The following is a 25,354-nucleotide window of genomic DNA, read 5'->3' as shown; positions in this document are numbered from 1 at the left end:
CTGCACGGAGAAACTGACTGTTGGCTTGCCGATGAGTCGGGATTTTCAACAGTTTATTTGCCGAGCAAGCACACAAACAAAAGATCAATAAGAATAAATTAGAACAGCACAGACAGCAGTAGAGACTGCATTGCACCCCCAAGAGACCACACAAGCCTCTGCTTTCCCCATCCACAGCCTAGCATGTGTAAGGGTGACTCATTTTTACTGCAGAAGTTGTAGGGCATAAAACGTTTTGGAGCATGTCAGCTAAAACCAGGGGAAAAGCAGGTTTAACCTGAGTGCGGGCAGCCCGGAGCCCCAGCGCGCGGATGCTTACACATGCTCGCAGGGCATCTGCAGATGTGGACTAACACGTGCTAAAGAAGACGTATCATGAGTCGAAAGGTTTCCAACAGCACGATACAACCACGTCCCAAGGCTCCGCAGGCACCCCAGAATTTAAGGACAAGCACACAGGATGGTGCCGAGGGGAACAGCAGCGGCAGGTTAAGCGCAGCAGCGGCGTGAAATGGGAAGCAGCACAACGACACGGGCAGATAAACAAGAGAGGGCAGCAGGGGAGCAGGACAGAAGCCAGGCAAACGGGAGGCTGCGAAGAGCACAGCGAGAAGGGCAAACAGGGCTGGCACGGCTGCATGGAGACCACCATAAAGCAGAGGAATAGGGCACGCAGGCTGGAGAGCTGCACCTGAGGGCCAATGCAGGGAGGAGAAATGCTTGGCACCGGGAGTTCATGGACACGCTGCAGAGCCCGCAGTACAAATGGGCTGGGGGGCAGAGAGAGGGGATGATGTCTGGCTAATCAGCCAAATAAAAGCAGATGCCAAAAAGGAAACCGAGAGGAAAAGCTGTAACAGGGTCTGCTTCGGCACAACGGCAAGGAAGGTGCCCTGAGTCGCTCCCGTACAGCAGCGAGAGTTTCCTAATCTGAAGGATGGAGAGGGTGCAGAGCCAGAGACTCAGCCTGCACAGCTAAGATGAAAGGATGGCAGAGATGTTGGATTCAACAGTCAGGAGCAGTGGAGAGGTGCTGGCGGGAGGAAGAAGCCCTTTTACAACCACATCAGGTCACTGTGCGTGTAGCTGAGCCCACCGTCCTCACCGCTCACCTCAGGTCCCAGGGAGAGACGATCCGCAGGCCCTGACCCCAGTGGTTGCGGTATTTTTAAAAGCATAATTCGGCTAGAGAGGTTTAATGCTGTGTGATAGCCTGCGATCTAAATACAGGCGTTTTCCCTAGACTTGTAGGATAGACAACACAGTTGTGCAGAAACGTGTTAATGCATCTTCTCACCAGGGCAGCCACGGGCTAACAAACCGCTGCGAGAGGAACCGAGAGGCTTCTATCAGAAACAACAATCTCCATGTTAAACACGAACAATTCCGAGAGAGACCAATTTTCAGGTCCAGACCTTTCATTTCCCACAAAACAGAAAGAGCTGGAAGAGGGAGGACGGGGGAGGAAGGCTCCGCACAGCCGCCCAGCCAGCCCTCCCCTCCTGGGAGCTGGGGGCAGGACACCCTGCAGACAGCGCTGATAAAAGCTCTTGTATTAAGGAAAAAGCCATCATTGATAGATTTTTGGTTCACAGAGACACAGCACACTGCAACCTCTCACTCTGCATGTTAAGGAGGTGAGGCGGGGGGAGGAGGGAGATTTATGGCAGCTCCCATCATAAAACGACCTGCTTTTCCGCACAGCACTTCCCAGATGGCTGATGCACACGGGGAGTTTCTAAGGGTGATCTGAAGGCTGGTGTTTGCCAGTCTATCCACACTGTACCGGCATTATGGAGCCCAGCTAGAAACGGAGAAGCTCTGACATTCACTCTCTCCCTGGTTGCTAGGTGAGAACAGTTTCTTGACTATTTTAGTAAAAGGACTGAAATTATACAACCAAAGAAAGACCCAATGCAGCACAGCCCATTAGAGTCCCCCAGCTGCACACATCAGACCGAAGCCAGCAACAGAAAACGTGCACAAATAACAGTTTCGTACACAGATGCATTTTCTAATAAGCCAGCAATTTGCTTCTCACGGATTCCCTCGCCAGCCTCGCAACTTGTGACTAACGAGCCTGTTCCCATGCAGTGTCGCTCAAAACACTCGCAGGCATTAGGCAACCCAACAGCCGGCTCCAGGAGAGGATGATGGTTTAGGTCATCTGATTCATCAAGCGTTTTCTAACCTAGTAATTAGCGTCACATAACATACTTGGGGGATTAGCACGAAGGAGCCTGCGAAGCAGCAGAAGTTTTAAGCTCTGAGGCCAGCTCCTGCTGACCGTACTCACGCTAAGCCCGGTCCACCAGCAGCATCTCCCCAACCGGCTACGAGCCCCTGGGCTCGGCCCTGGGCTCCCGGCTAAGCCCTCCAAAGCCAGGGAAAGGTCGGTGCGCACAGATCAGCTCAGAGGGCCGGCTGGGGTTTTGTCTCCCTGCTCTTCCCCAAAAAAACCAAAACCTTCCCATGCCAAGGTGGAGCCTCTGGGAGAGAGCTGAGGTGCTCTGCAGAGGGGCAGGGGCACCCACGGCACCTTCAGCAGTAGCTGTTCCAGGGGTACAGCTGCTTCTTAAGTAAAATCTATCATGGGGTCTAAAGAAATCGTGGGGTCAGCAACACAAAACCTCAGAAACCTGCTGCCTGGTCAGGAAGGGAGCTCAGGGTGGGGGAAAAGAAGCTGCCAGACATCCCAAGTCGGGGAGCTGGATGGACAGACACTACCCTGGCCCCACTTACACCTACTTTATTATTTGAGAACTTAAAAGCATGATATTGCTTTTATTTTTATTTTTATTTTTTTTAATCAGGAGACAGAAACAGCTTAAGGACTTTCACGTTTCAGCTGCACGGCCACATTTTCCATTTTTCCTCCCCAGCCACCTCTCCCCCCGCCCCCCCCGAGTTGAGATGACCATCAAAATGCCATGAGACCACAACAGACGCAGATGATGTCGTTGTTATTTCTGACAGCATGGGAAGCTGCTGTTCTCCATCTCCAGAACAGCAGCCTCCTATTGCTCTGTGTGCCCTGCACCACGGTGGGTCCATCCCCCCGGCATGCACGGCATCGGCATCGCCACCACTGCCTGCCCCGCCGTTTGGTTCAACTCAAACAACTGTAGCAACAACAACAACAAAAAATATCAAGCGATGCTGAGAAATCCCATGACCCGAAGCCACAGCGGCTGCTAACCAATCACCCCTCCCATCCCAGCCGGGCTCTGGAAGCAGCCATGCTCAGGTCAGAGGCAGTGCCGCTGGGGGAGAACCAGGCTCCCGCTTGGTCAAGAGCCGCTGCCAGGCTGATGGAGGAGGAGGCAGCTTGCCATCGCTGCTGGACCCGAGGGCTCTAGCTTTCAGGTTACCACTCACCGGGTTTAAATGGCATCCAACCCACCGAAAATCCTCTCTGAGGGGCGGCTGTAGGGAGAGTTCAGGTTTGCAGAACACCCGGCTCAAGAGCTGCCAGAGACACAGAAGTCTCTGCAACAAAACACTTAAAAAAAAATAGGATTTCTCTGGTGTTTGGGGAACTTTACACAAGTGAGGCATTTGGTTGTGGACTAAACGTGCTGAGGCAAGGGCTGGGCACCCCATCTGCAGCTCTCGCCAACACTGTGCTAGCTCTATATGGCCAGGGCAGTGAGAAGCACAGCACGCCTCCAGTGCCTCTGCTTCTAAGAGTGCATTTATTTAAGCCTGGGTATTATTTAGCAATGGCAGGGTTTGGACATGACTTGGACAAAACTGAGCTTTTCTCTTACGTGTACTGATTTTGCCACCAAACGCATACAAAACCAGTCCTTGAGATTTTGCAAAAGCCTGAGGAGTGGCAGTGGAAGTTGAGGGGCTGGAGGCACAAAAACCAGCAGCAACCCTGCAAAGGCAAAATAAACTCAAGCATATTCCTCCTCACTTCTCCCAAGTGAATCCTCAGAGGAGACAGACCTTCTGCACCCAGGGAGGTAACAGGGCACCCAGCACTGCTGCAGACCCGCAGTTTTGACCCAGCCTCTCTCAGGCCTTGAGAGCTCCCAGGGAGAGCTCTCGGAGGCCAGAATTAACTCACAGTGCTCGGAGATTTGTATTAAGTCCTAACTCTCCCCGATGATGACTAAAGGCCTGGAAACCACAGCTCCACCTCGAACCAAGGGACTCGAGCGACAGCCTGACATCCAGCTAAAGAAACTGTCCGCAGTACGAGTGGATATAATGAATTTTGCACTCTGGACTGTGCATTTCACAGCTGACCTTCGAGCGGCATTACCTGATCCGGTATGCACGACACGGAGCAGTCAAAAACCCACCCGTACGAAATCACCGCGCTGCCGTCCGCTCTGCAGCCTGCGCGGGAGGCGGGGAGCTCCCAGCTCCGTGGTGTCGGCAGTCTGGTGCCGTTGAGTCAGCCCATGACTCAGCCGCGGCTCAGCGCCGCAGGCACCAGCGCCGGGAGGAGCGCCGCTGCGACCCGCTCTGCGCCAGCCGCCCGTGCCCACCTCTCCCGCAGGTGGCTTCCCAGCAGGACTGTCCCCTTCTCCCTGCCGTCTCTGCAGGACGCTCCTCTGCGTGCTTCTTAGTATTACAATTGCCTAATATTTCTTTTTTTAAATGCCTAACCTCCTTTCAGCGTGGCACACAAACAAGGAGCTGCACGAAGCCTCACAAGCTGCTGAAATTGCTGGGAAAAAAGCTGGCTTTACTCGTTCGGCGGCTGCCAGGCAGCACGTAGGCTCCCGGCAATGTCTGTGGATGTGGGGAGATACTGCACGAGTGAAAGGAGAAGGAAGGAGAAGTCTCAGGCAGAGAGATGCTGCTCCCACAGTGCTGGATCTGTAACATGCACAGTCTGGAGGCTCACAGCTTTATGCAATTTTTTTTCCTAAAGACAGTTTATTTAGTTAACTCTGAGGAACCCGAGAGCCAGAATTGTTGCTCTAGAAACCATTTTGAAGGGGATAATTTTAAAAGATTTAGCACTGAACCTACTGTACCCAAACCATACACTTCAAACCAGTACTGGCCAGCAGCACCTCCAGGAGCCCACACCAAGCCCATCTCCGTAGGGGAACAAACCCCATGCGGCGCTGGGAGCGCTTGCTCAGGATCAGGGCACAGTGAAGGCACGCTACGCTGGGGGCGGGCTGCTGCAAATACAGATCAAGAATGAAATCGCTTACTTGCTCGCTTTCTGAACACATCAGCACTCTGCCAGCAGCACACACCCCTAAGCCAACTCAAGGAGTGGGCTGCAAGAGCAGGGTTAAAGGAAGGGCAGGGTGAGCTGCCCCACTCCAGCATGAGCAAAGGACCCGGGGCAGAGCTCTGCCCCCAAACACACACCTCTCCCCTGGGAACACCTGAGTGCAAATGGAAAAGCCATCCAGGGAGGCACTGTGAGCACGCAGGAGATGTAGATTAATGTTTGCAACCTGCCGGCGAGGGGACGGTGCCACCCGCGCACCGAGGAGGCAAACAGAGGCAATAACACACGTGGGTTTTCACCGGCTGTCCCGGCGCAGGCTGGCACACCAACAGCCCACACCCTCCGCTCGCAGCACGTCTTGCAAACACGGGAAGGCTCTGATGGGCAACCACACTGTGGCACCTGGCTGCTGCCGAACACCCGGCCAGGGTGGGCTTCACTGCCCTTTGATGGCAAGGCAAACCCATCAGAGATGCTTTCTTGCACCATGTGCAGTGTACATACGTCAAAGCTGAGCCGGAGCTAGTTGGGAAAAAAGGCAACAGATACACTGTGCTAAGGAAAAGGAGTCACTGCAACAATCAGGACAAGAATTCATGCTACTGTTTAAACATTTAAAGAAGGGAACAGATATCCCACTACAGGCAAAGAGAGAGCTCTCCTAGCTCCCAGCTCCCACATCCTTCCAGCTAAATTCCATGTGGCTGTGGAATACCCTAGCAAAACTACCCTCAAACACCCATGACAGCCTGTGTACAGCAGCCCAGGAAGCACGACTGCGTTATATAAACCATCTAAGGTCAACTCTGCAACTGGCACGGCAAACACCTATGTTGCAATCCCACTTCTCACAAGAGCTGAACGCAAAGTTTAGGAACAGAACAAGAAAAAGCAGCCTCCCCCTCCTGCGGGGATGCAGGCAAGTGGTGTTTCTGCCCAGGCAGCGGGGAGGTAGCGGGGGGCTGCGGGGTGGGTGCACTGCAGCCCCTTTGTTCGAGACAAAAGCTCGTCCTCCGGCGGCCTGCTAGCCACGCACGCTTGAGCATGCACGGCCAGAGGTGTGTCGTTAGACGAGTGCCATGCTGATTACACGTGCACGAGCTCGGGGGCAACCCTCCGCCCCCGTATGACGTGGGCAACTTTTGTGCACCTACAAACACGCCTCTACCTGCTAGAAGAAAGCCGGCCTCGAGCCAGGCCAAGGAACAGAAGAGCTTGAAACGCCCCACGGTTGCAACAGGGTGGTGCAAGAGGGGAGCAAGGTGCCAGTAAGTCTTTTTCCATCTCAAGCATCTGATTCCTGGAGTAAAAGATCTCAGAGAAGAGAAACAAGCTCCTGCTAAGTATCAGTCTGACTCTCTGCGTGTTTATCTGCAGCTCCCTGCTGCTATCTCCTCCCCAGCAGCTGAGTCACTTCCTCTCTTTAGTCTCCACCAAATAGGTTGCTGGAGACTCGCCTACCCCTTTCCAGCGTTTGCCGAGCCCAGTTTGTCTCTAAATGCGTCTTTGAGCGCAATGACCACCTCCGGGGCTCCGGATGTCCCGTGTGCAGGCAGGGAACCGGAGGGCTGCCGACCCTCGGCTCAGCCCTGCCGCTTGCACACCCGCTTCCCCGGGAAGGATGAGCTCCAAAGAGGAAGGGGAAGACGTGTCCGAAGATGGAGAGTCACACGCCTGCTGAAAGCAGAGGGGTAACGCGGGAGCCGATGGGCAGGGGCGTGTGATGGGCTGTGCTGCTGCTCCTCTGCACCCTGCAGCAGCCGCAGCCTCTCCCCAGCAGCACTCTGCTCTCCCTACCCTGCTGCTCTCTTTTTAATTTGGTTTCCTTCTCACTGCCGCCAGCAGAAATGTTTCTAACATCTCTCACAGCCAGAGAGAGACCAGAGCCCTCTGAAGAACAGATAACTGCTGCTGGAGGACACGGAAAGCGAGCTGGTGGAGCCCTACCATGACATTTTAGCTGTCACGAAGGTCAGACAGCCCTGAAGCAAGTTTGGGTTTAAATTCTCAACAAAGTATTGAACGTGGCAGAAACACCCTTGACAAAAAGCAGAAGCTATGGTTCTGGCTAATCAGCTTTGCCTTGCCCCGGCCACCCTCCCTCCAAAGGTGACAGCCCTTAATTTATTCAAGTGAGACAATACAGCACCACGAACCATGCCAAAGCACTCCGCACCCCGCCTGCATGGAGAGCGAGTAAAGATCACCCATGTCGGGCTGTAACCCCATCTGCTCCCTGGCGTCTGGGGGCCACCCCTTCTCCCACAGCTGCAAACCCTCATTTATTCATTCTGCGATGCACCCGCCCATCTGCATGCCACGAACACAAAAATGACACTTCATCCCTGCAAACGGCCATCAGTATGAGCTGTCATTTAACAAAATGAATTAATGTTTTGAAATTTTCTCTCCGGACAGGGAGTTCAGCAACTGCAAAAATTACTATTTGGCACACAGAAACCCACAGAAATGCCGGGCCAGCCCCAGGACACGCCACCGCACGTCCTCGCCTGCGAAACAGCCCTCACCACCGCGGCGGCTGCGTGACCCAGGCGGCACTCGTGACCTTTTAAAATCTGCCCTCCCAAGTTCGGAACCAGAGGAGACCGGCCGACAGCTCACGTAGGCTGACGCACCGCGTCCCGTGTCAGACCACTTCACACGCTCACTGGAGGGTAACAGCAAATACATCTTTTTTACCATTTTTAAGCATATTCCCAGCTTCCCAGTCCATTTTGTCTCTTTGCGTAATTATTGATCCTTGCCTGACCAGAACTACTTCCAAATGCAGATTTCCTAGAAATGTACAGATAGGACCGACGCAAACCTCTGCCCATAAAGCATAGCTAAGCCCCTTACAACCAAACAGCATTATTTTCTCCATGTCTAAGCTTTGCAACAGCTCCTCCCAATTGCTTACAAATCAAACAGCCCATTCAACATCTCTGTAGTTATGTGGGGCCACAGTGGGCAAGAGCCGCGTGTACCAGCCGCTCTTCTGCCACGAGACGTGGCCTGCCCGACCATGACCCAGCCAGGCTGCAATACCCACAGCAGCACCAACGCCTCCCAGAAACCCGGCGTGTATTGAGGACGCACTGCTCAGTCATGCTACAACCATCAAAGCAACCTTGGCAGTCCCAAGAACAGGGGCAAATGGGTCACCTTCATGTCCTTATGGTCCTAATGACAACCCGCGCCAGCCCCAAAGAGCCAGCCTAAACACTCCAAAACAGGCCCAGACGGCCACATCGCCAAAGTCACACCTCCAGCCCGTCAGTATGACCTCCAGACAGTTTTACACGTGTTTGACAACGCCTGTGCACACACCAATTGGAAATAATTTTTCAGCTTTAAGATAGTGAAGTGCTAAAAGTTTAAAGCCCCAAACCAACAAAGCATGACTGGAGAGGTATACATATGTATTTACACAGATATACACATATATATCAAGTTTACTTCAGGCAGATGCATGCAAGCTCATTTTTTTTATTGCTTGTTGTTTTTTACTTGGCTTTATCCTCTTACTTTCCAAGTTCTTAGTAGCAGGCCCAGCACTGCTTCTTGGCTTTTCTCAGCCTGGACTAGCTAGAAACAGAGGAGAATGGACCACCAGCCAAAGAAACAGGTGCCTCCTCACAGAGCCATCTCTTGGTCCAGTTAAATATATTACTAAGAACATAAGGACCTTAATCCACTCAGGTCCAGATGTGTTATGTCCATACCACAGTAGTTATCCTCTTGTCCACATGCCTCTTCCTTCAATTAAACAATACAGGAAATTTTGACGCAACACTTCAGTATAGATTGCCTGTATATTGTATACTGTCTACTCCCCACGAGCCCCAACACCCACGTTTTGAGGGTGGAATATGTCATTTCTGTACCTGTATCCGAGTCTTTTTGATCTCCATTTGTTCCAACAGTGAAAGGCAACTTCCGCTTGGTCGCTCGCTCTTTCACCTCTTTGCCGCCATCGCTCCGGTCCAACTTTGGAGTCTTGGTTAGAGAAACTTTATCTTTATCCTAGAAAGAAAACAGACCAGATTAACAAGAGCCTTCCCCAAACTGCATTCACCTAACCCCTCAAAGTCCTGCACCAGCCTCACGCAGCACTTGTCCTCTCCTTTCTACTGCGGGTTTCCAGCATCAGGGTTTAGCGTCTTGCAGAAAGGAGCCTCCACCAAGCTAAAATATCACTCAAGAAGCGCAAGGCCAACCAAGGCTGCTGCATGGTGCTAAACCTGCAACCAATTCATGTGCAAACCGGAGCCAATGCCTTGCGCACAGCTGGGGATGCGCCTGGCTGCGAGCACAAGGGGAAGGCGGGCTGGGGTGGGGGAACCCAAGGATTTGCACACGCAACCACCCCCATCATTTGGGAAGGGTTTCCCGATCCCGAGCAGAAGCAGGATGCAGGGGAGCGCACAGAGCATGCCTGGGGGACACAAAAAAAATCAGCATTAAAGCCCTTGGTTCAACGTGGAAAGCTGAGGGCTTCTCCTTGGGGCGTGCGGTATTTCTAGCGCAAGAATACAGCATTACTATTTCAGCCTACATGCTAACATGCTATTCTGGAGAATATTCTGGCAGCCAGTAAGTCTGCTAACATTACTGACCGTTTACAGGATCAGCACTGCAGCCAAATGCACTTAGAAGGTCTGCATTGTACAGTCAGTGTAAAGATTTGTACCAGAAAGGCCAGTACAGCTCTGCCTGTGTCCACAGGCAGCACTCTCCATCCGACAGCAAGAATCTTGATCTGCTCCCAGCTCTGCCTGCGCTCCCGCAATTGCCTCCATCACAGGGCAACGGGTCCAACAGCAGCAACGTCCAGCAGCGAAGCAGCAGTTCCAGCAGCCCCAGCCCCAGCAAATCTCGCTCTCCCCCAGATCTGGGTTTTGGGGTTGATCAACTTTAAGTCCCAACTATGTGCAAACACCAGCCAAGGCATTCCCAGTGATTGAACATTTAAGTGTCCCTCTCCCTTGCAGGTTTCTACTGGGATTTTAAGAGGAGACACTACCTTGAGAACAAACCTACTAGTACTGCATAAAAGCATGGAAAGCAATGCAGATGCTGGCTCAGCATTCACTGCTTTCTCAGAGAGGCAGACCTATGCCTGCTTTGTACCAGTCTCATTTATTCAGGTTGGTTTGGATTTTAACGTGCAGTGAGGTGAAGCAGGCGATGCGGGGGACTGCTCAGTACGAGCAGCAGGAAGAAATTTTGAAGAAACATCGCGAGCAAGACAAAGTTACCAAGTATTGAGACATGCAAGATTTTTCACATGACCACCAAGAGCTGGTACATAACTCAAACTTCAGGAGTTTAGTATGCTGAGAATATATACAGACTGAAGTCATGCACTTGTGTTTTTCGTATATGAGAAACAGTATTATTTTAAGCAAGCGCTTCTGCATGGAACACTGTGCCACTGCTCTAAAAACAAGGCCAGAACTAGAAGCTTTGTGATAAACCTGATTTCAATAACCTAGCAAAGCCTAGACCCTAAGCTTTAGATATAAAGTTAGATTAAATAAAAGAATCTCAATACATTAAACCATGCAAGACCATCGCTGGAAACTCAGACAAGCAAATCTAACAGAAACTCCCTTGTTTAGAGAAGCCCAGTCATGCTGTCTGCATCAGACTCAGCACCCTGGCAGGTGGCTCCTGTGCCAGCAGTCACAAGACCGCGTCGTCACTGTGTACACTGCTCCTTCCTCTTTCCGAGTCTCTGTCTGGCAACCAGACTTCACCCGCAGATTAAAGAGAAACCGTTCACCCAGACCAATGGGTTCTGTTCGCACGTCCCCTTCGCGATGGGCAGCGTGACAGCCCTGCGGCTGCACACCCAGTACTCGGCCCCTCTCACCCGCGCTCCGGCAAGGACTGAAAAAAAATGGGTGGGGGAATCCCTTTTTTGGTAAAGCAAGCTAAACAAACCTATCTGACAGTGGCTCGTGGTTGGAGGGAGCCAAGGCACGTTCAGAGCCCGAAGAAGGGCAGCCCTGCTTGAGAGCAGCTGCTGACAGCCCTTCCTCAGCACAGGAGTCAGTGGAGCAACGGGACAAAGTCACAACAGCCAAAATAAACACTCCAGCATTTCGTTTAAATGCTCTGGATTTAAATGCTTTTGTCTTGTTTTTTTCTGACGCGAACAAAACCAGTTTGTAGTACCAAATGATGCCACTTCTATTGCCAGCTGCCGTTCTAACAGCTCAGATGTGTAAGTAAGGCCAGGGACCACTCATCATCTCCCAGGAATATCTTGTTGCAAGCAGGTACGTTGGTCTGTCCTCTCCCTCCCCAGTTTAACACAAGCTCGAACAGCAATGCTACGCTCAAACCCCACTAACCCTGCATCAGTGCCGAGTGTCCAAGAGGCTCTGTCCATGAGGGGTAAAGCACCATCTTCCCCGCGTATAACGACTGCAGAGACATGGCCCCAGCATTCCCTTCAAAAACTTCAACCACGCTTCAAGACAACAATCAGCCCAACGATTTTTACCCTTAAAAGTCAGGACCTGGGACAAGAGCATAAAACCAGAGAAGACCATGTGCATGTCTCTTCTTCTGCTGCCCATGCTTAAGGACACACCTGCACACATTGCATCCGAGCTGCTCCACCATCCGGGAGCTACGGGATCAGGCGCAAAGCACCGGTGAAATCCGGCACCAATTCCTGCTCTGAAAGTGCATTTGCACCTCTCCTGCCCCGACGCCTGCGGCTCAGGTTTGCCGGCACCAAGTGGTGGCAGTCCTCGGTAAGAAAGATATTTCTAGAAGACTCCGAGGTGGATCAGTCATAGCTGACGCTTTGAAAATGACACTTCCCTGCACATTAGCTGCCATGCTCACTGTCTGTACTGCAATCTCCTCGCCCGGACCCTGCGAGCAGCAGGCTGTTCCACCCAGTATTTCAGTACTAGGATACTCTTTGCCTGCTCTCGCAGCAGTAGGGCAGGATGCGGCTGAGCCCCCGGCACCCCGCGGTGGGATTTCCTACACTCCCGGCATTTCTTCCAGACACCAGTTTCATGATGAGAGCTCCAACAAGAGGTCAATTGTGCTCAACACAAAAAACCCCAATCTTTTCATTGTTTGTTACCTTAACGTAGATTTCAGCTGGAGCAAAACCATCATGTCACGTCCTCTGCTACCCAAAAAGGACTCTGCCTCACAGGCAACCCAGCTCCGGACATCAGCTGGCAGCGCCACTGCTCTTGCACCCCACTTAAAAGCGAACGACGATAGGTGACAGCTTGTTTAAAACCTACCTTCTCTAAAATTCCCTTAATCTTTGGACTTGGCTGCTGTGGTGCGAAAGGCTGAACCTGCAGGCGCAGGGGGGCTGCGGTGCCTGCAAGTCAGGTCAGTCGTCTGTTGTGTTAATGCCAGTACGGGATGTCTGCACACTCAGGAGCAAGAAAAAGTGCTGGACAGGTAAAAATGCAACTTATTCTAGGAAGTCGTTGCAATGTTGTTAAAAGGTCCGTATTGGAGGAGAGACAGAGGAATTGGGCAAAAAACCTTCCCAGACAAGACAGTGAGCCCAGCATGGAAATGGAAATGGCTGTGCGAACCCCAGCGTCGGGCACGCTCGGGCAACGCTTCTCGTTTGCATTCGCCCTAACGCTCAGAGCTGCTAATCCAGTAAGTTCAGCAAAATTAAATACCAAGGAACGAAGGAAGTGGCGGCAATCCCGGCACTGCTCTGAAGATTAATTTGTATAGTAGCACAATGATAACCTTTTATACTAATTGGAGCACAGAAGATCCAAACTTTACTCCCCCCTGGAAAGCAGCGACCTGCTGAGGATGCCTGCAGCAGTTGGCAGTGAAACTACCGCAGAGAAATTAAGCCAGCTTGAAGAGTCATATTCGTGAAAGTAACGTGCATTTTCATTTTCTTATTTTAAGCTTTACTTCCCTAATTATTTCCAATTTTGTAATGAAGAATGTTGTCGTTTTCTCGAGTAAAAGCTGTTTGCATTTTTAGTTTTTCTCATGTTTAAAGTAAGCTCAGACTCATCTGAATCAGGTTTCACAAAAGGAACAAATCCACATTAATCGACACTGCAGAGAAACTTGTATGAACATCTGTGTGTAAGACAGGCTTGGGGCTCTTGAAGGCTGGGACAGCTCTTGCCAAGGGTAAGAGAGGGAGTTTGGGGAATGGGGGTACTGTCGAGAGCTCAGCAACAGAAACAAGTTCCCCTTTGTAGGCATTAATAAAAGCTGCTTCGGCAAAGGGGAGATGGCAGACCATGACTTCAGGAAAAATCCCCTACTGCCACGTTATGTTCTTAGTAAGATTTACTATATGAATAACTGAACCCACCCCAAGTTATGCTTGCTACAGTTAAAAGATGCATCACAAGTTGCTATCACCCCTCACGGTTTGGAGCACAAACCGATCGCGAACCAGCCCCCAGCAGCTGCCCGACACGAGATGCTACGTCGATATAAGCCACGCATGCAGCGTATGGACTGGAAGTGCTTAACTGCATCTGTGATGACTTCTCTTCATGATAAAGATCTCTAATCAGCAAGAGAGACCCTGATATCAGTCTGCTCAGGTCATTTATGACATAGACAAATAAAAGCCACTTTTCACCCTCACGCAGAACTCCAGCTAGGCCAGCTTACTGTCCAGATGTCGGTTCTCAGAGCAAAATCAAACATGTAGTTCTTTTCAATGCAAAATCCTGCAAGGTACAACCACTTACAAACCCATGCAAAGAAATCGGTATTTCCAGCAGAGGAGCTGAGCGAGTCTCTAGCCTGCTTTACAGGATGGGCCGTGCATCTGCAGCCTCCTCCTCCTCTCTGTCCATACGAGCTGCACACAGCAGGGTTGTGCTATCCGTGCCCACACACAAACTCTGAACCACTGCCTCTGACCGCCTGCCGAGAGCTGCGCCAGAGCCATGCCTTCACTTCAGCACCAACAAAACCTGCCGCTTATGCAAAGACTTGCATTACCAGCGATGGAAATCCCCAAAGCCCTTTGTTCTCCAAAATGAGTTGAAAGTATTTCAGGTTGCAATGCTAGTAAAAAGTAAGCAGCAACGAACAAAACCAGCACTAGTAGCTTGGGAGGAGAAGCCCAGAAGGACCAAGGGCTGCAACGCCCATGCCTCCGGGTGATGCCCCACGCCAAGCTGGCACACCAAACTCCTGCCGTGGGCAAAACAACCCACGCTGCAAAAAGGACAAGCTGTGAGAGCGGGAGTTTCCCTGCACTAGTACAGACAGCAATGTGTCGTTTCCTGAACGGGTCTCTGCTGGGAGAGACGGAAGAGAAGGGGCAGGAAAAGTGTTTGTACCCTGCATTACAAAAAGGGATGGACAGAATTTTACCCAGAGAGCACACGGGAAGTGGTGGAAACCAAACCCCAGTATTCCCTAAATCTGGGTCCCTTATAGCCTTTCCAAAGCCAGGGTACAACGCATACACATGCACGCAAAGTTTCAAGAAGTCTGAATTTGTGTCATTATCAATGCTGCAATAAAACATTTGAAGCATGGAGACAACTGGAACTGAAGCCCCATTCCTGCGTGCCTCAGGCGTTGAGGTTTGTAAGAAATACTACCCTGCAATGACTGTGGGCTGCTTATCTTCACTGAAACATCAACTCTTCAGTATCTAAGTCACCCAGTGCTTCTGCATGTTTCATGCCCCAGCAAATGGCTCTGCGCTGGACGCACAGCCCAGCACTTGTTTGTATGATGCAGGAAAGCCCTAACAGTCCAACAGGCTTCAAAAAGAATTGAGAAATAAGGAGTATGCTCCCTCTCCTGAAATTGGGGAGAAGAGGGAGGAGAAAAAGCAAAAGCTTTTTTTTTCACCTCTGCTAGCTCCTACAAGCAAAAACTGGGGGTCAAGCGCATTTTGCTTGGTGGTCAGTTCAACCACTGCAGCAAAAATGCAATTTAGACTATGCAAGTGGGAGCATTTCCCCATAAAGCGACAAATCCTCTGCTGCAGCCTCTGAGCACAGGCTGTAACCACGCAGCACGCGGTCCCGGGCACATCAGGAAATGGTTTCGACAACTGATACAATTCTTGCTGCGGTGCTCTGCTCAGCCTAAGTCATGAGTAATCTGCTTCTGGTATGGGGATCTGTGGATCTACAGCAGAAAGGAGAATTATTCATATATGGCATGCATATTTTTACAAAACCCTTCAGACTGAACTCAACCAGGAGCCTCCGGGGCCGCTGAGCACCCTCCCCAGGCAGGCTGTGCGCAGCCATATAAGGCTGGCAGGGCCCGACCGTCCACCCCACTGCCTCTGCTAACCCCGGCAGAAACAGCTCCTCGCTCAACAGCAGCAAAGCAGATGAAGCATCTAATGCTGTCGGCCACGGAGGGCAACAGAGACAGAGTCCTTAAAGCACTTTGCTCTCGTGGCTGCGCCAGCTCAAGTGACATTTCACTAGTTAATAGGTCCCTCCTATGGAAGGGCAGGGAGCGGAGAGCTAGGAGTTCCCTCTTATAATTAGCTCCACAACTGAAAGGCGGCAGCTCACATCTTCTTCCACAAAGCACGAGCCCTCTGCAGAAAGGGCAGCCTCCCAGAGAGCCCGGCTGTAATGTGTTCAAGTGCAGAACTCACACGTTTCCTGCAGCACTCAGCCCACCGCAACACCAGGACCGCCGAGCATCCTGCACCGTTACTCGCCTCCAGTGCTAGAGCTTCGGAGCCCAAACATGTAAAGCCTGTTTAATGTTAACACAACTATCGATATTAAGGTCACACCGAGAGGAAAACAGTTCAGTGGCAATGCAGCTATCGCTTCACCACGCTCGCCCTATGCACGCACCGTGGCAGGCAGCCCCGGTGGGTGCGGGTCCCTCCACGCGGCACGGCTCGAGCTCTGCCGCAGCCGCTCTCCGCCTTCCCTAGCAAGTCTCCGCCAGCAAGCGTGTGCCAAGTCGCAGGCTCAGGCCTTTGAAAGTGTTGACAAAGGCAAGATAAATTAAAAGCAGTGGCTTGCTTGACAGGCAGGTACAACAGCGTCTGGAAGGAGGAGGTCTAACGACCAAGTGCTTTTACCCTGAGTCACTGCTCCAGCTCAAGCTCCAGAGTTAACTAGAAACAGGGCAATTGGCTGCACGATGTCCTTCGGCCACTTAGGCTGGATCTCAGCTCAGACCCGGAGGACAAGAGCCTGCAAGTTTCTTCTCCACTGACAAGACCAGAATTAAGTGAGCAGAAAGGCTCTTCCCCATCCTTACTCAATACCACTCTCCGCAGGTCTGCGCTGATGCCTCTGAATGGGAAGCATAAAATTATTTGTGTCCTAGTTATTTAGCCAGCGGGAGATAACTCCAGTTCCCGGCGTCCCTAGCGCCGCTCAACAAACCTGCTCTGTAAATAACATGCAGCCTTTAAGCTGCCGCAAGTGGATGAAATAAAATGGGCGCTGATTCATATTATAACTGATCCTCTCCCTCCCGAAGCACCTGCGCCAACATTAAGCTTCTTACACAGCCAGACAAAACCCCGTATTTACATATCCTGTGCTGCTGGGCTCAGCCTCATTTGCCAGGGTAAATGCTGGTATCTTCCCAATGCAACAGGGCAGCTGTTTCACCTCCAGCACCCCTGCTCCCAGTTTTTGCCCCCCTCCTAGCAGTCCCACGCTGTGTCCCGGCAAAGGCAATTGCAGAGGCAATGCTCCGGCTCTCGGCACGGCTCCTGAACCAGACCTGTGCGTGTACAGCGACACAGAAAGGGGAACGGGGCAGATGCTACCAGCATGCTTGATAACCGAATTTCTGCCTGGGATTTTCGCACTGGTTGTTTGTCATTTTCCTCATTTTGTCAATAATATGATCTCAGTCATAAGAGGAATTACTATCATCAACACGGGTGGGATTGCAGGGGAAGTGACAGAACAAGAGACACAGCATCACTGGTGCTTGCAAAGCTCAGCTTCAGCTCCTGGGGCCTGGCAGAAACTCCTGGGGGAATGCTGAGAAACTGGAGCAAGGAGATGAAAGGGAAGTGGATGATATTTGTTTCCTTAGCAGAATACAGTGGATGTAGGCTTTAATTTTTATTTAGAGGTAACATTTGTACACAGCTTCCTGCACAACTGTTTACTGCAAACTACCGATACTGAGAAGGATGAAAAAAAGCTGAATGAGAGGAGGCAGAGCTGAAGTCTGGAGCAAAACAAGAATCTGGGAATGAAGAGGAGAAGCATGAACTTATTTATCCTTAAACTCAGGTTTCATCTCAATAACATCACCTCAAGCCCAGTCAAAACCTAAACGCCTCAAATAAAGCCCCAGAAGCAGCAATTTCAGCAGAGCAGCTCACATGCTGAGTCCCGGTCAGGCCACACTCAGAGCCCAGACTTCTGGGTGAAGCAAGACCAGCCGAGTCTGACACAGATGCGGCATTTACAGCCAGAGGAGGAGGAGGAGAAACTCCTCCCTCACACAGCACGCGCTTGCAAGATCACCGCATTACTTGGTCCTTCCATTGCTTACTGCAGAACGTCTTACAAATGCACAGTACTTGCAGAAGACAATCTTCCAAAGCATCCCCCCATTGCCTGGCCAACTCAGGTCTATGCGGCCGCAGCACTTCCCAAGAAGTATTACAGCCACCGAGAAATAAAGTGGACCCCATCAGCTGGCAGAGTGCAATAAACAAATTTGATTCCAGTGATAACAGCCCACAGCAACCTCCTGCCACATGCAGTACTGCCACGGCTTGAAGACATCAGGCACAAGGGGCAGCATCCCTAAAGCAAGGCAAATGAACCAAACACGCTACCTTTTTCCCCGTTTGTTTCTCCACCATGTCGTTGCTGAGAGAGAAATCTTCTGGCTGTGGTGTTTTAGAACACCCACCCTTGGGCATCGTTCTGCCTTCCTTACTTGATCTTCATTTATGCTGCCATCGCCTCATCATCAACCGTCTGTTTAGAAAGAGGAAAAGAGACGTTAGACATCTCAAAAGGATCTTTCCACTGGGGGGAAAAAAGGCAGGACACTTCCCATGGGTATAAATCTGCATTGAACTCTTCAACAGCAACACCAAGATGGCCGAGCACCTCCAAATGCCACGCATGCAGATCAGAGCGGGCAAAACCACTGCTGGCTGCTGCCACCTTCCGCATGGGAAGCAAGCTAGGACCTGCAGCTGCAAACAGGACTTGTTTCATGTGCAAGGGATAGCCTAAAATGGATCGTGCCCAAACGGAGAGCAATATCCCTCCTGTTCTTCACCTACAGCATCACTACAAGCTTACATAAAGCTTCTTGCAGCTACAGCTCCATCCAGAGAGCAGGGACATGGGGATGGACCCTCTGGGTAGACGCCTGGGGCAAGGACAGCCCTGCTCCCCTAGTTTGCCACACTGAATTCCCAGACACTTGCAGGACCAACACACACATCACTAAATTACAAAACCTACTTATAAAACGCACTTTTTGAACATGTCGCCATTATGAGATTAGACCAGAAACCGCCAATGGGTCACAGCGTTCCCGGAGCGGTTTGCCACGAGCTCCTCACCGCCCGGCACTGCCACCGTGCCTTGGCCTAGGTGAGACGATTTGGAGAATAACAAAGCACTCCCTGCTCCTGCCATGTGTTGCCTGGTTACAGGACTGAAAAGACAACTGACATCTGAAATACAGCGAAGCATGAGCTGCAACAGGGATCAGAAATACCATCTGAAGCCAAAGCAGGCGAGGCCTTTTTAGGTGAACAAAAATATCTCCTCTCCTGAGACCAGAGGCTAAAAAGCATCCGTGCAACAGTATATCTCCGAGAAGTGACCCACATCAATCCCTACAGCAAAGGTCTCGTTGTACTTACGCTGAAACGGCATAAACAGGCACCATTTGAAAACTCTTTCCCCAGCTAATTGCCACCTGACAACACTACACATTGCACCCATTAACTTCTTATAATAGCGGCTGGGTTTCTGCAGAGTTACAATTGCAGGAAATTGTCCAGGAACAAAGTCATGCAGCGCTCCATCACAAGATGGGAATTCTGTGGGCGGGGAGAGAGAAAGAAAACAGAGGGGAGGAGAGGAGCCAAACCCTCCCGACTGCTCAGGGCCCGGCGATGAAGCAGTGTGGACCTTGAACCGTGTCCTGGGCAGCACCAGGAGAGCCCAGCACCATCTCGCCTGGGTGGCTGGGGCAGGACAGGAGGTTAAAGGCTGGAGGAACGCTAGTCTGGTGCTTTCATCAGCCTTGTATTTTAGAAGTTCCCTGGAAATCCCTTCATAATATAATGTTGCATTTACGCTTCAGAAGCTTTTGGGCCCTTTGGGTTGGTTTGTGGTTTTGGGGTTTTTTGAAAGAAAAAAAAAAAAAAAGGGGGATTCAGAGGCCCCATCCCAGCCCTGCAGCAGCAAAAATTCCCAGACCAAAGCACCAGCCACAGACAGTGCTAGGACACCCCGGCGCTGGCATTTTCAGCAGGAGACTGTGCTTTCCAAGGCAGCTTAATCCTTTGCCCTAACTCCTTCGCCTGGGCTATAAGAGGACAGTTACCTGTGTTTAGGGACAGAGGCTTCAGGAATGGAGGCCTCTTCATGTCCCCTTGCTTGATGTGGTGACCAAGTGCCGTGCTGAGTTTTGGGACCCCCAGCCAGAAGCCCCCAGCCCTTTCCTTTTGGATGTGAGAGCAGGAAAGGACCTGAACTGGCAAAGACACGAGCAGGCTGATTAGCCCTCCTCATCGCTGCAGCTGGGAAGTAAAAACAGGGGGAAAGTGCAGAAAATTCAGTATACCAACCTAGCATGTCCATAAAGAGAAAATGGAAAAAGAAAATCTTCTGTTAGAGCAAGGGAACGACTGCAGAAATCTGTGTCTCCAAATTTCTGCTCTTCATCATTTGAAGGGCCTGCAGCCCAGCCCAAGTGCCAAAGTTCAAGCACCACAAGAGCTGACTGAAAACAGCACCTTAAAAAGGCAGCTCAGCCGTCCTCGGGCACGCTCGGCACCAGCAGAGCAAGGCTGGAGCTTGCAAAACCCGAACCCAAGAGCGAGCGGCTCTGGCCTCAGTGTTCCCACACACCCAGCCAGGGGTTCACCGGCTATCAAGATGTCCCGTTTCACGGCAGCATGGCTCTCCTGGTGCTGGTGATGCTCCACCGAAGGCATTGCTCTGGAGCCCGAGGTGTCCCCTCGATGTTGCACATCGACAGGGTCCCAGGTGCTGCAACTGCTTCCTTTAGAAGCAGCTTCAGCCATTTACAGCCTCAAGAACCTAATTCTCTCAGCCATTGTTAACCAATTCATAAAGTTTTAAGAATTTTTTCCCCCTCAGTTTCACCTACTGGTGCTCATTAAGGTGCAGATACAGGAGAAATGAGCAAGTGCCTGAGCATGCGCCTGGGAGGAGGCAGGAGCCGGCAGGAGCACTGGGTCAGTGCGGAGGACACAGAGTCGGCCACCTGAACGGATTCACTTCAATATTCACTGCAAATCTAAGAAGTGGAAATTCAGATGATGTGCTGGGTGATGGCAATTTATTTGCACTTTGCAAAGGATATTAAAAACAAGCAGCTTCACTTATGCTGGTCACGAGCACAGGGACCTGCATGGCTGGGACCAGGGCATGCTCTGCTCCCAACCATGAACAGCCAAGAATTAAAAACACGTCGTTTCCAGTGCCTTGCTAAAACTGTTTCATGGCCTGCACACTGTCAATTTATTCTCAAAAAAATTCTGCCCACTCCCGATGTCTTTGTGGCTGTTTGTAACCAGGGTAGGTACCTATTCACGTGGAGCTTCGAAAACCTGTTTAACTGAGAAAAGGCCAGACGGATGCCAGATTAATTCTGCGCCCCTTCTGTTCATCTAGCTGACTCATTACACTTGGAAAGCTGGCTGCCTCTCCATGTAAACAGAGCACTGGCCTGTTTAACAGCTTGGAGGGAGTATTACATTTGCACAACAATTACCAACAACGCTCGCAGTCTTCGTTTCATTTTTAAGCACGTTTAATAAGAGTCAGAAGGGAGGTACAAATTCCCGGTTTGGAAGAGCTATCTATCCCCAGCTCGTGGGAGCGACGGCCGAGCATTTCAAAGCCATGAATCTAGGGCTGCAGAATTACAATTTGGCTTCAATCCCTCCTAATCTGGGAGCTGGACAAGCCACCCCCTTTCCACGACACCCCTCTCAACCTCACCTCCCTACCAGGAGACAAGCATCACCCTTCCTATTTTGTAAACAATTAACTAAGCTCCTTGAACTAGATGATTACATGTCTGCCGCACAATAAGAAGTGGGAGACCGAGTGAGCTCAACAGAATATAATCCCTCGTACTTCTCCGGGAAAACAAAGGAGCTGTTTACCTCTGGCCAGCGGCCAGCCCTGGCTGCGTGCGCCGCCTTCCCCGTACACGCCAGCCCCTCGGCCTGGCCGGCAGCACCCCTCTGCAGCTGGCAAGGCACGGGTCCCATGCCTCTCCCTTGGGAAAGAAGCTATGGAGAGGGGGAGTCTGCCCTGGGACTTGGCCAGCCTGGACACGGCAGCTCCCACCGGTTTGGGAGGGCTGACTCCAGCCAGCAGCCCCAGGTGCCGGCAGGGAAGGCTGCGGTGGTCCCAGCCCCCGGAGTATCGCACACATGACTTTGGCTGCAGGGAAAAAGCTGGAAAAGCGGACACGACACGCAGCCCGGTCACCCTGTGCGGCAGGGAGAAGGGCAGCCCTGCGGCCGTTCCTGCTCCCGCCTGGGCTGGGGACCCTCCTGGTCGCGGCCTCCCCCCATGGCAGGGGCTGGCAGATGGGGGGGTGTCAGGGTCCCCACGGAGCACCCGGAGCACCCTCCTGGAGGATGGAGAAGCAGGACTGTTGGGAGCTCGACCACATCCTTTCCTCTCTCCTTGTCGGGGCGAGGAACCAGTCAAAAATGTTTTGGTTTTTGTTGTTTTTTTTTTTTTTTTTTTTTTGCCCCGGGCATGCCAAGCCAAAGCCACACACTGAGACCAAACATTTCTGTGGAGGACCTCAAAAGGCAATGGTCCCAAAAGGGACGGGAAGGGAAACGGGGGGGGGGGGGTCATCTGTCCCTCCGAGCTGCAGAAGGAGGAGGAGGAGGACAGTGCTGCTAGCTCCATGCCTGGCCCCGCTGGGATGGCTGGGAGGCAGTGCGGGACCAGTTGCACCCATTAGCCAGGACGGGGCTCCCGGCAAAGGGCAAATCAGGACGGGCACAGATGTACACAGCCGGAGCCCGCTCTCAGCCCCAGCCAGCCAACGCCAACACCGTGCCTGACAGGAGAGGAGAATCCTCATTAACAAACCCAACGGACCCTGGCATACGTTTAAACCCCCCGTCCCTACCCCTCCTGCCTTCACGGGCACAGCAAGCAACATCCGTATCTATGACAAGTAAGAGAAAACGCAAACAACACTGAAGTCCTCAAATGCTTTCAGATGTATATACATCCAAGGCGGAGTGACAGCTTTCCCTGGCTCTGCCTGCACCGTGGGCTGCCCGTCCCATCCCTCCAACCCTGCCCTCCTGCAGCTCCCCGCACGGGCGCTTGCACAGCCTCTCTCGCCCTGCTGCGAGCAGACCAGCCAGGCTCCTGCCATCTCTCTCTGAAACCACAACAAATTAGCTCATGCCCAAGATCTGTGCATTGGAGCCTGCCTATACCCTGCCAGCTTGGAGTAAAAAAGATTGTGCAGACTTCTTTAAATGCCAGACAATAAGAAGAAAGCTGGCTGGAGGCTCTTACCCATTACAAAAAAACTCCAATGCAAGGACGGCAATTAGAGGCGCAGACGTTATTTGCACAAATCCAACACATTTGTTTGGTCTGAAAAGGTTGGAATATGAACAAGCCCCATCGAAACATGAAAATTTTAAAACCTCAGGCTCCTTTTGAGGACTCTGTCCCAGAAAAACAGGTGTCCTCAAATCTTAGAAAATCGCCTTAAAATAAGAACTCACATAGATCACATCCAAAATTTGATCCCTCACCCCTAGCGCTGGAAAGCATGGGGAGAAAAACAGAAGTTGAGGTCTTCCAACATGCTGAACTGTGCCCTTCTCCATCACCCTGCTGATACCTTCACTGAGATGTTTCTCACCCCAGTGAAGACCACCTCTGAGCTGTGCGGTACAGTGGCACCTGCTGAGTCTGCACTAAAATGACAGCGTACGTCACTAACAGGCTGCATGTTCAAAAAAGCCACCGTCACACCTTCAACCCAGCACTGCCCATGTGCATCCTGTTTAGTGCTGTTTCACCGACATGCTCCCAGCATCAAAGACTTGCTCTTCGCCAGCTTTTTCTTCACCTGTTAGGCCTACACAACTCACGATTAGTACCTAAAATTGCAAGCACTGGCAGGACATGCACTTTGGGGAACAAGGAACAATTGTTCTTTGTGCTCCAACTCAGCTCCAGAAGAGTAAAGTCCATCTTTTTCCACCATTGGTACATAAGCCCACGAGCAGCAGGAGGCCTGCAAGCCAGCAATGCAAACACAGGTGCGTTTCATTCAGCAGCCTTCCAATGGATAATCACAAAGATTAGCTATTAATAAAGATAGTGCAGCACAAGGCGCTAATTCTTACAGCACTACCCAAAACAAGGGAAACTGAGAGATCGCTGCGTTTCCCTGCTCTGAACGCAGCCGATGGAAAGCATGCTTGCCTGCTGTCACATCTGGGGCTACCCCAGTTTCACAGCTCCGTCATGCCCTCACCTTCAACTCAACAACTTCTTTCTTTACCCTGGGGAACTTGCTATCTTTTTGTTCCTGGCTTTTGAAGGGGGATGTCGCTCCTTATCAGGAGTTCTTACAGATGAAACATCTTTCTTCACCTCTTTGCATGGCTTCTCTCCTGTTCTCAAAATCAGTACCTGGTCCCCACAATAACCGTCCTTTCTTCCGCCTTTCTCAAATATTTATTTCGCCTTAACCCACAGGGCTTCCTGACCTCCTGATATGCCTGTAACTACTCACATCTGGATGTATTTGCACGGGGCTCAGGCAAGGCTTGCTTGGTTTCTCAAATACGCACCAGCCAAGTAGACTCAGTAACATGAATTAAAGCAGCTATTAGTATTTCAATCATTTGTGAAACGGATGCCCCTTCCCGGTGTTTATTAGGACCTGCAGAAAATAATGCAACGGAGAAGCTCAGCCTGCCAAGCAGTTTGTGCAGGTGGATGGGCACCCACGTCTCCAAGGACCACAGTAAACATGATGCTCAAGACCTCGCTGGGCACCGTGAAAGTCCAACTCCTCAACGGTTCTCCAGCGATGACTCACTACACAAAACCATCCCTGCTAACGGGTTAAACTTAAACCACAAGCCCTACACATGTAACCTGCGACTGTCATTTCCTGCCCCAGCATCAGAAGACTGGGCAATGGTCTCAAATTATGACAACTCCTAAGTTTTTCTATTACACCAAGTGTTGTTATTTAACAAGATTATATTTGGAAATTTCTGCCCAACTATCCTGTGATTCAGAATACTCCAGCTGGGACTGTTCTTGGGATACACCAAGTCTGAAATAAAAGCGAGCCCTGACAGTACCCTGCAACCACGAGCAACCACTCCGCCTGTGTGGTTTCTCCGGGAGCAGTTTTTCCCACAAACTCTTCCCTCAATTATCTATATGCAGCTGCCTCTTGATATTGCTACATTTCTGGATGCTGCTGATTATCTGGTTTCTGGCCAAGGTTACAAAACTGTTGTTTCAGTCAGTTCTCCGAGCTGCGGTCTGGGAGTGGGATCAGCTGCGATGAGGAAACCTTTGGAGCAGCCGGCGCGTTACGGGAAGGCTAGAGTAGCGTACAGCCCTGCCACACCACCATTAGTCAGAGTGGAAGAGCGGATTATGACACTGTTGTCCTCTCAGTGTGATTGTGGGATGGCTCCAGATCACCAGCTTGGACCAAAACCTTCCGAGAGGGAGGACTCCACGCTTCGCCCATCTCCTCTCCACTTCGCACAGAAAATGATCAGGCTTCAACCAGGGAAGAGCTGTAACCACATCTGCCAACGCAATCATCTACCGGACTTTTTGCACATCAACCACTTAAAACAGTGATGAACCCACTCAGATATTCCCACTGCTGCTGCATATGGGGGGGGGGGGGGGGGGGAATTTTGTT

At 51.3% G+C, this 25,354-nt stretch overlaps 1 protein-coding gene across 4 annotated transcripts in view; it reads right to left on the bottom strand.

The window, feature by feature from the left end:
* ANKRD11 (ankyrin repeat domain 11) overlaps nucleotides 1-25,354 on the bottom strand; it is a 158,880-nt gene that overhangs the window by 22,049 nt on the left and 111,477 nt on the right. For all 4 annotated transcript variants that reach the window (XM_010579566.1, XM_010579565.1, XM_010579568.1 and 1 more), the window contains 2 exons: nucleotides 18,012-18,156; nucleotides 9,097-9,235 (listed from right to left, as the gene is read on the bottom strand). In XM_010579566.1, coding sequence (XP_010577868.1) covers nucleotides 9,097-9,235; nucleotides 18,012-18,098 — 226 coding nt within the window. In that variant the 5' untranslated portion in view covers nucleotides 18,099-18,156. The remainder of the gene's footprint in view (nucleotides 1-9,096; nucleotides 9,236-18,011; nucleotides 18,157-25,354) is intronic.

The sequence above is a fragment of the Haliaeetus leucocephalus genome, unplaced genomic scaffold, assembly GCF_000737465.1.
Source record: "Haliaeetus leucocephalus isolate CR32 unplaced genomic scaffold, Haliaeetus_leucocephalus-4.0 Scaffold668, whole genome shotgun sequence".
Taxonomy (NCBI): domain Eukaryota; kingdom Metazoa; phylum Chordata; class Aves; order Accipitriformes; family Accipitridae; genus Haliaeetus; species Haliaeetus leucocephalus.
The sequence above is the reverse complement of the archived record's forward strand: the minus strand, read 5'-3'. Positions and strand labels throughout refer to the sequence as shown.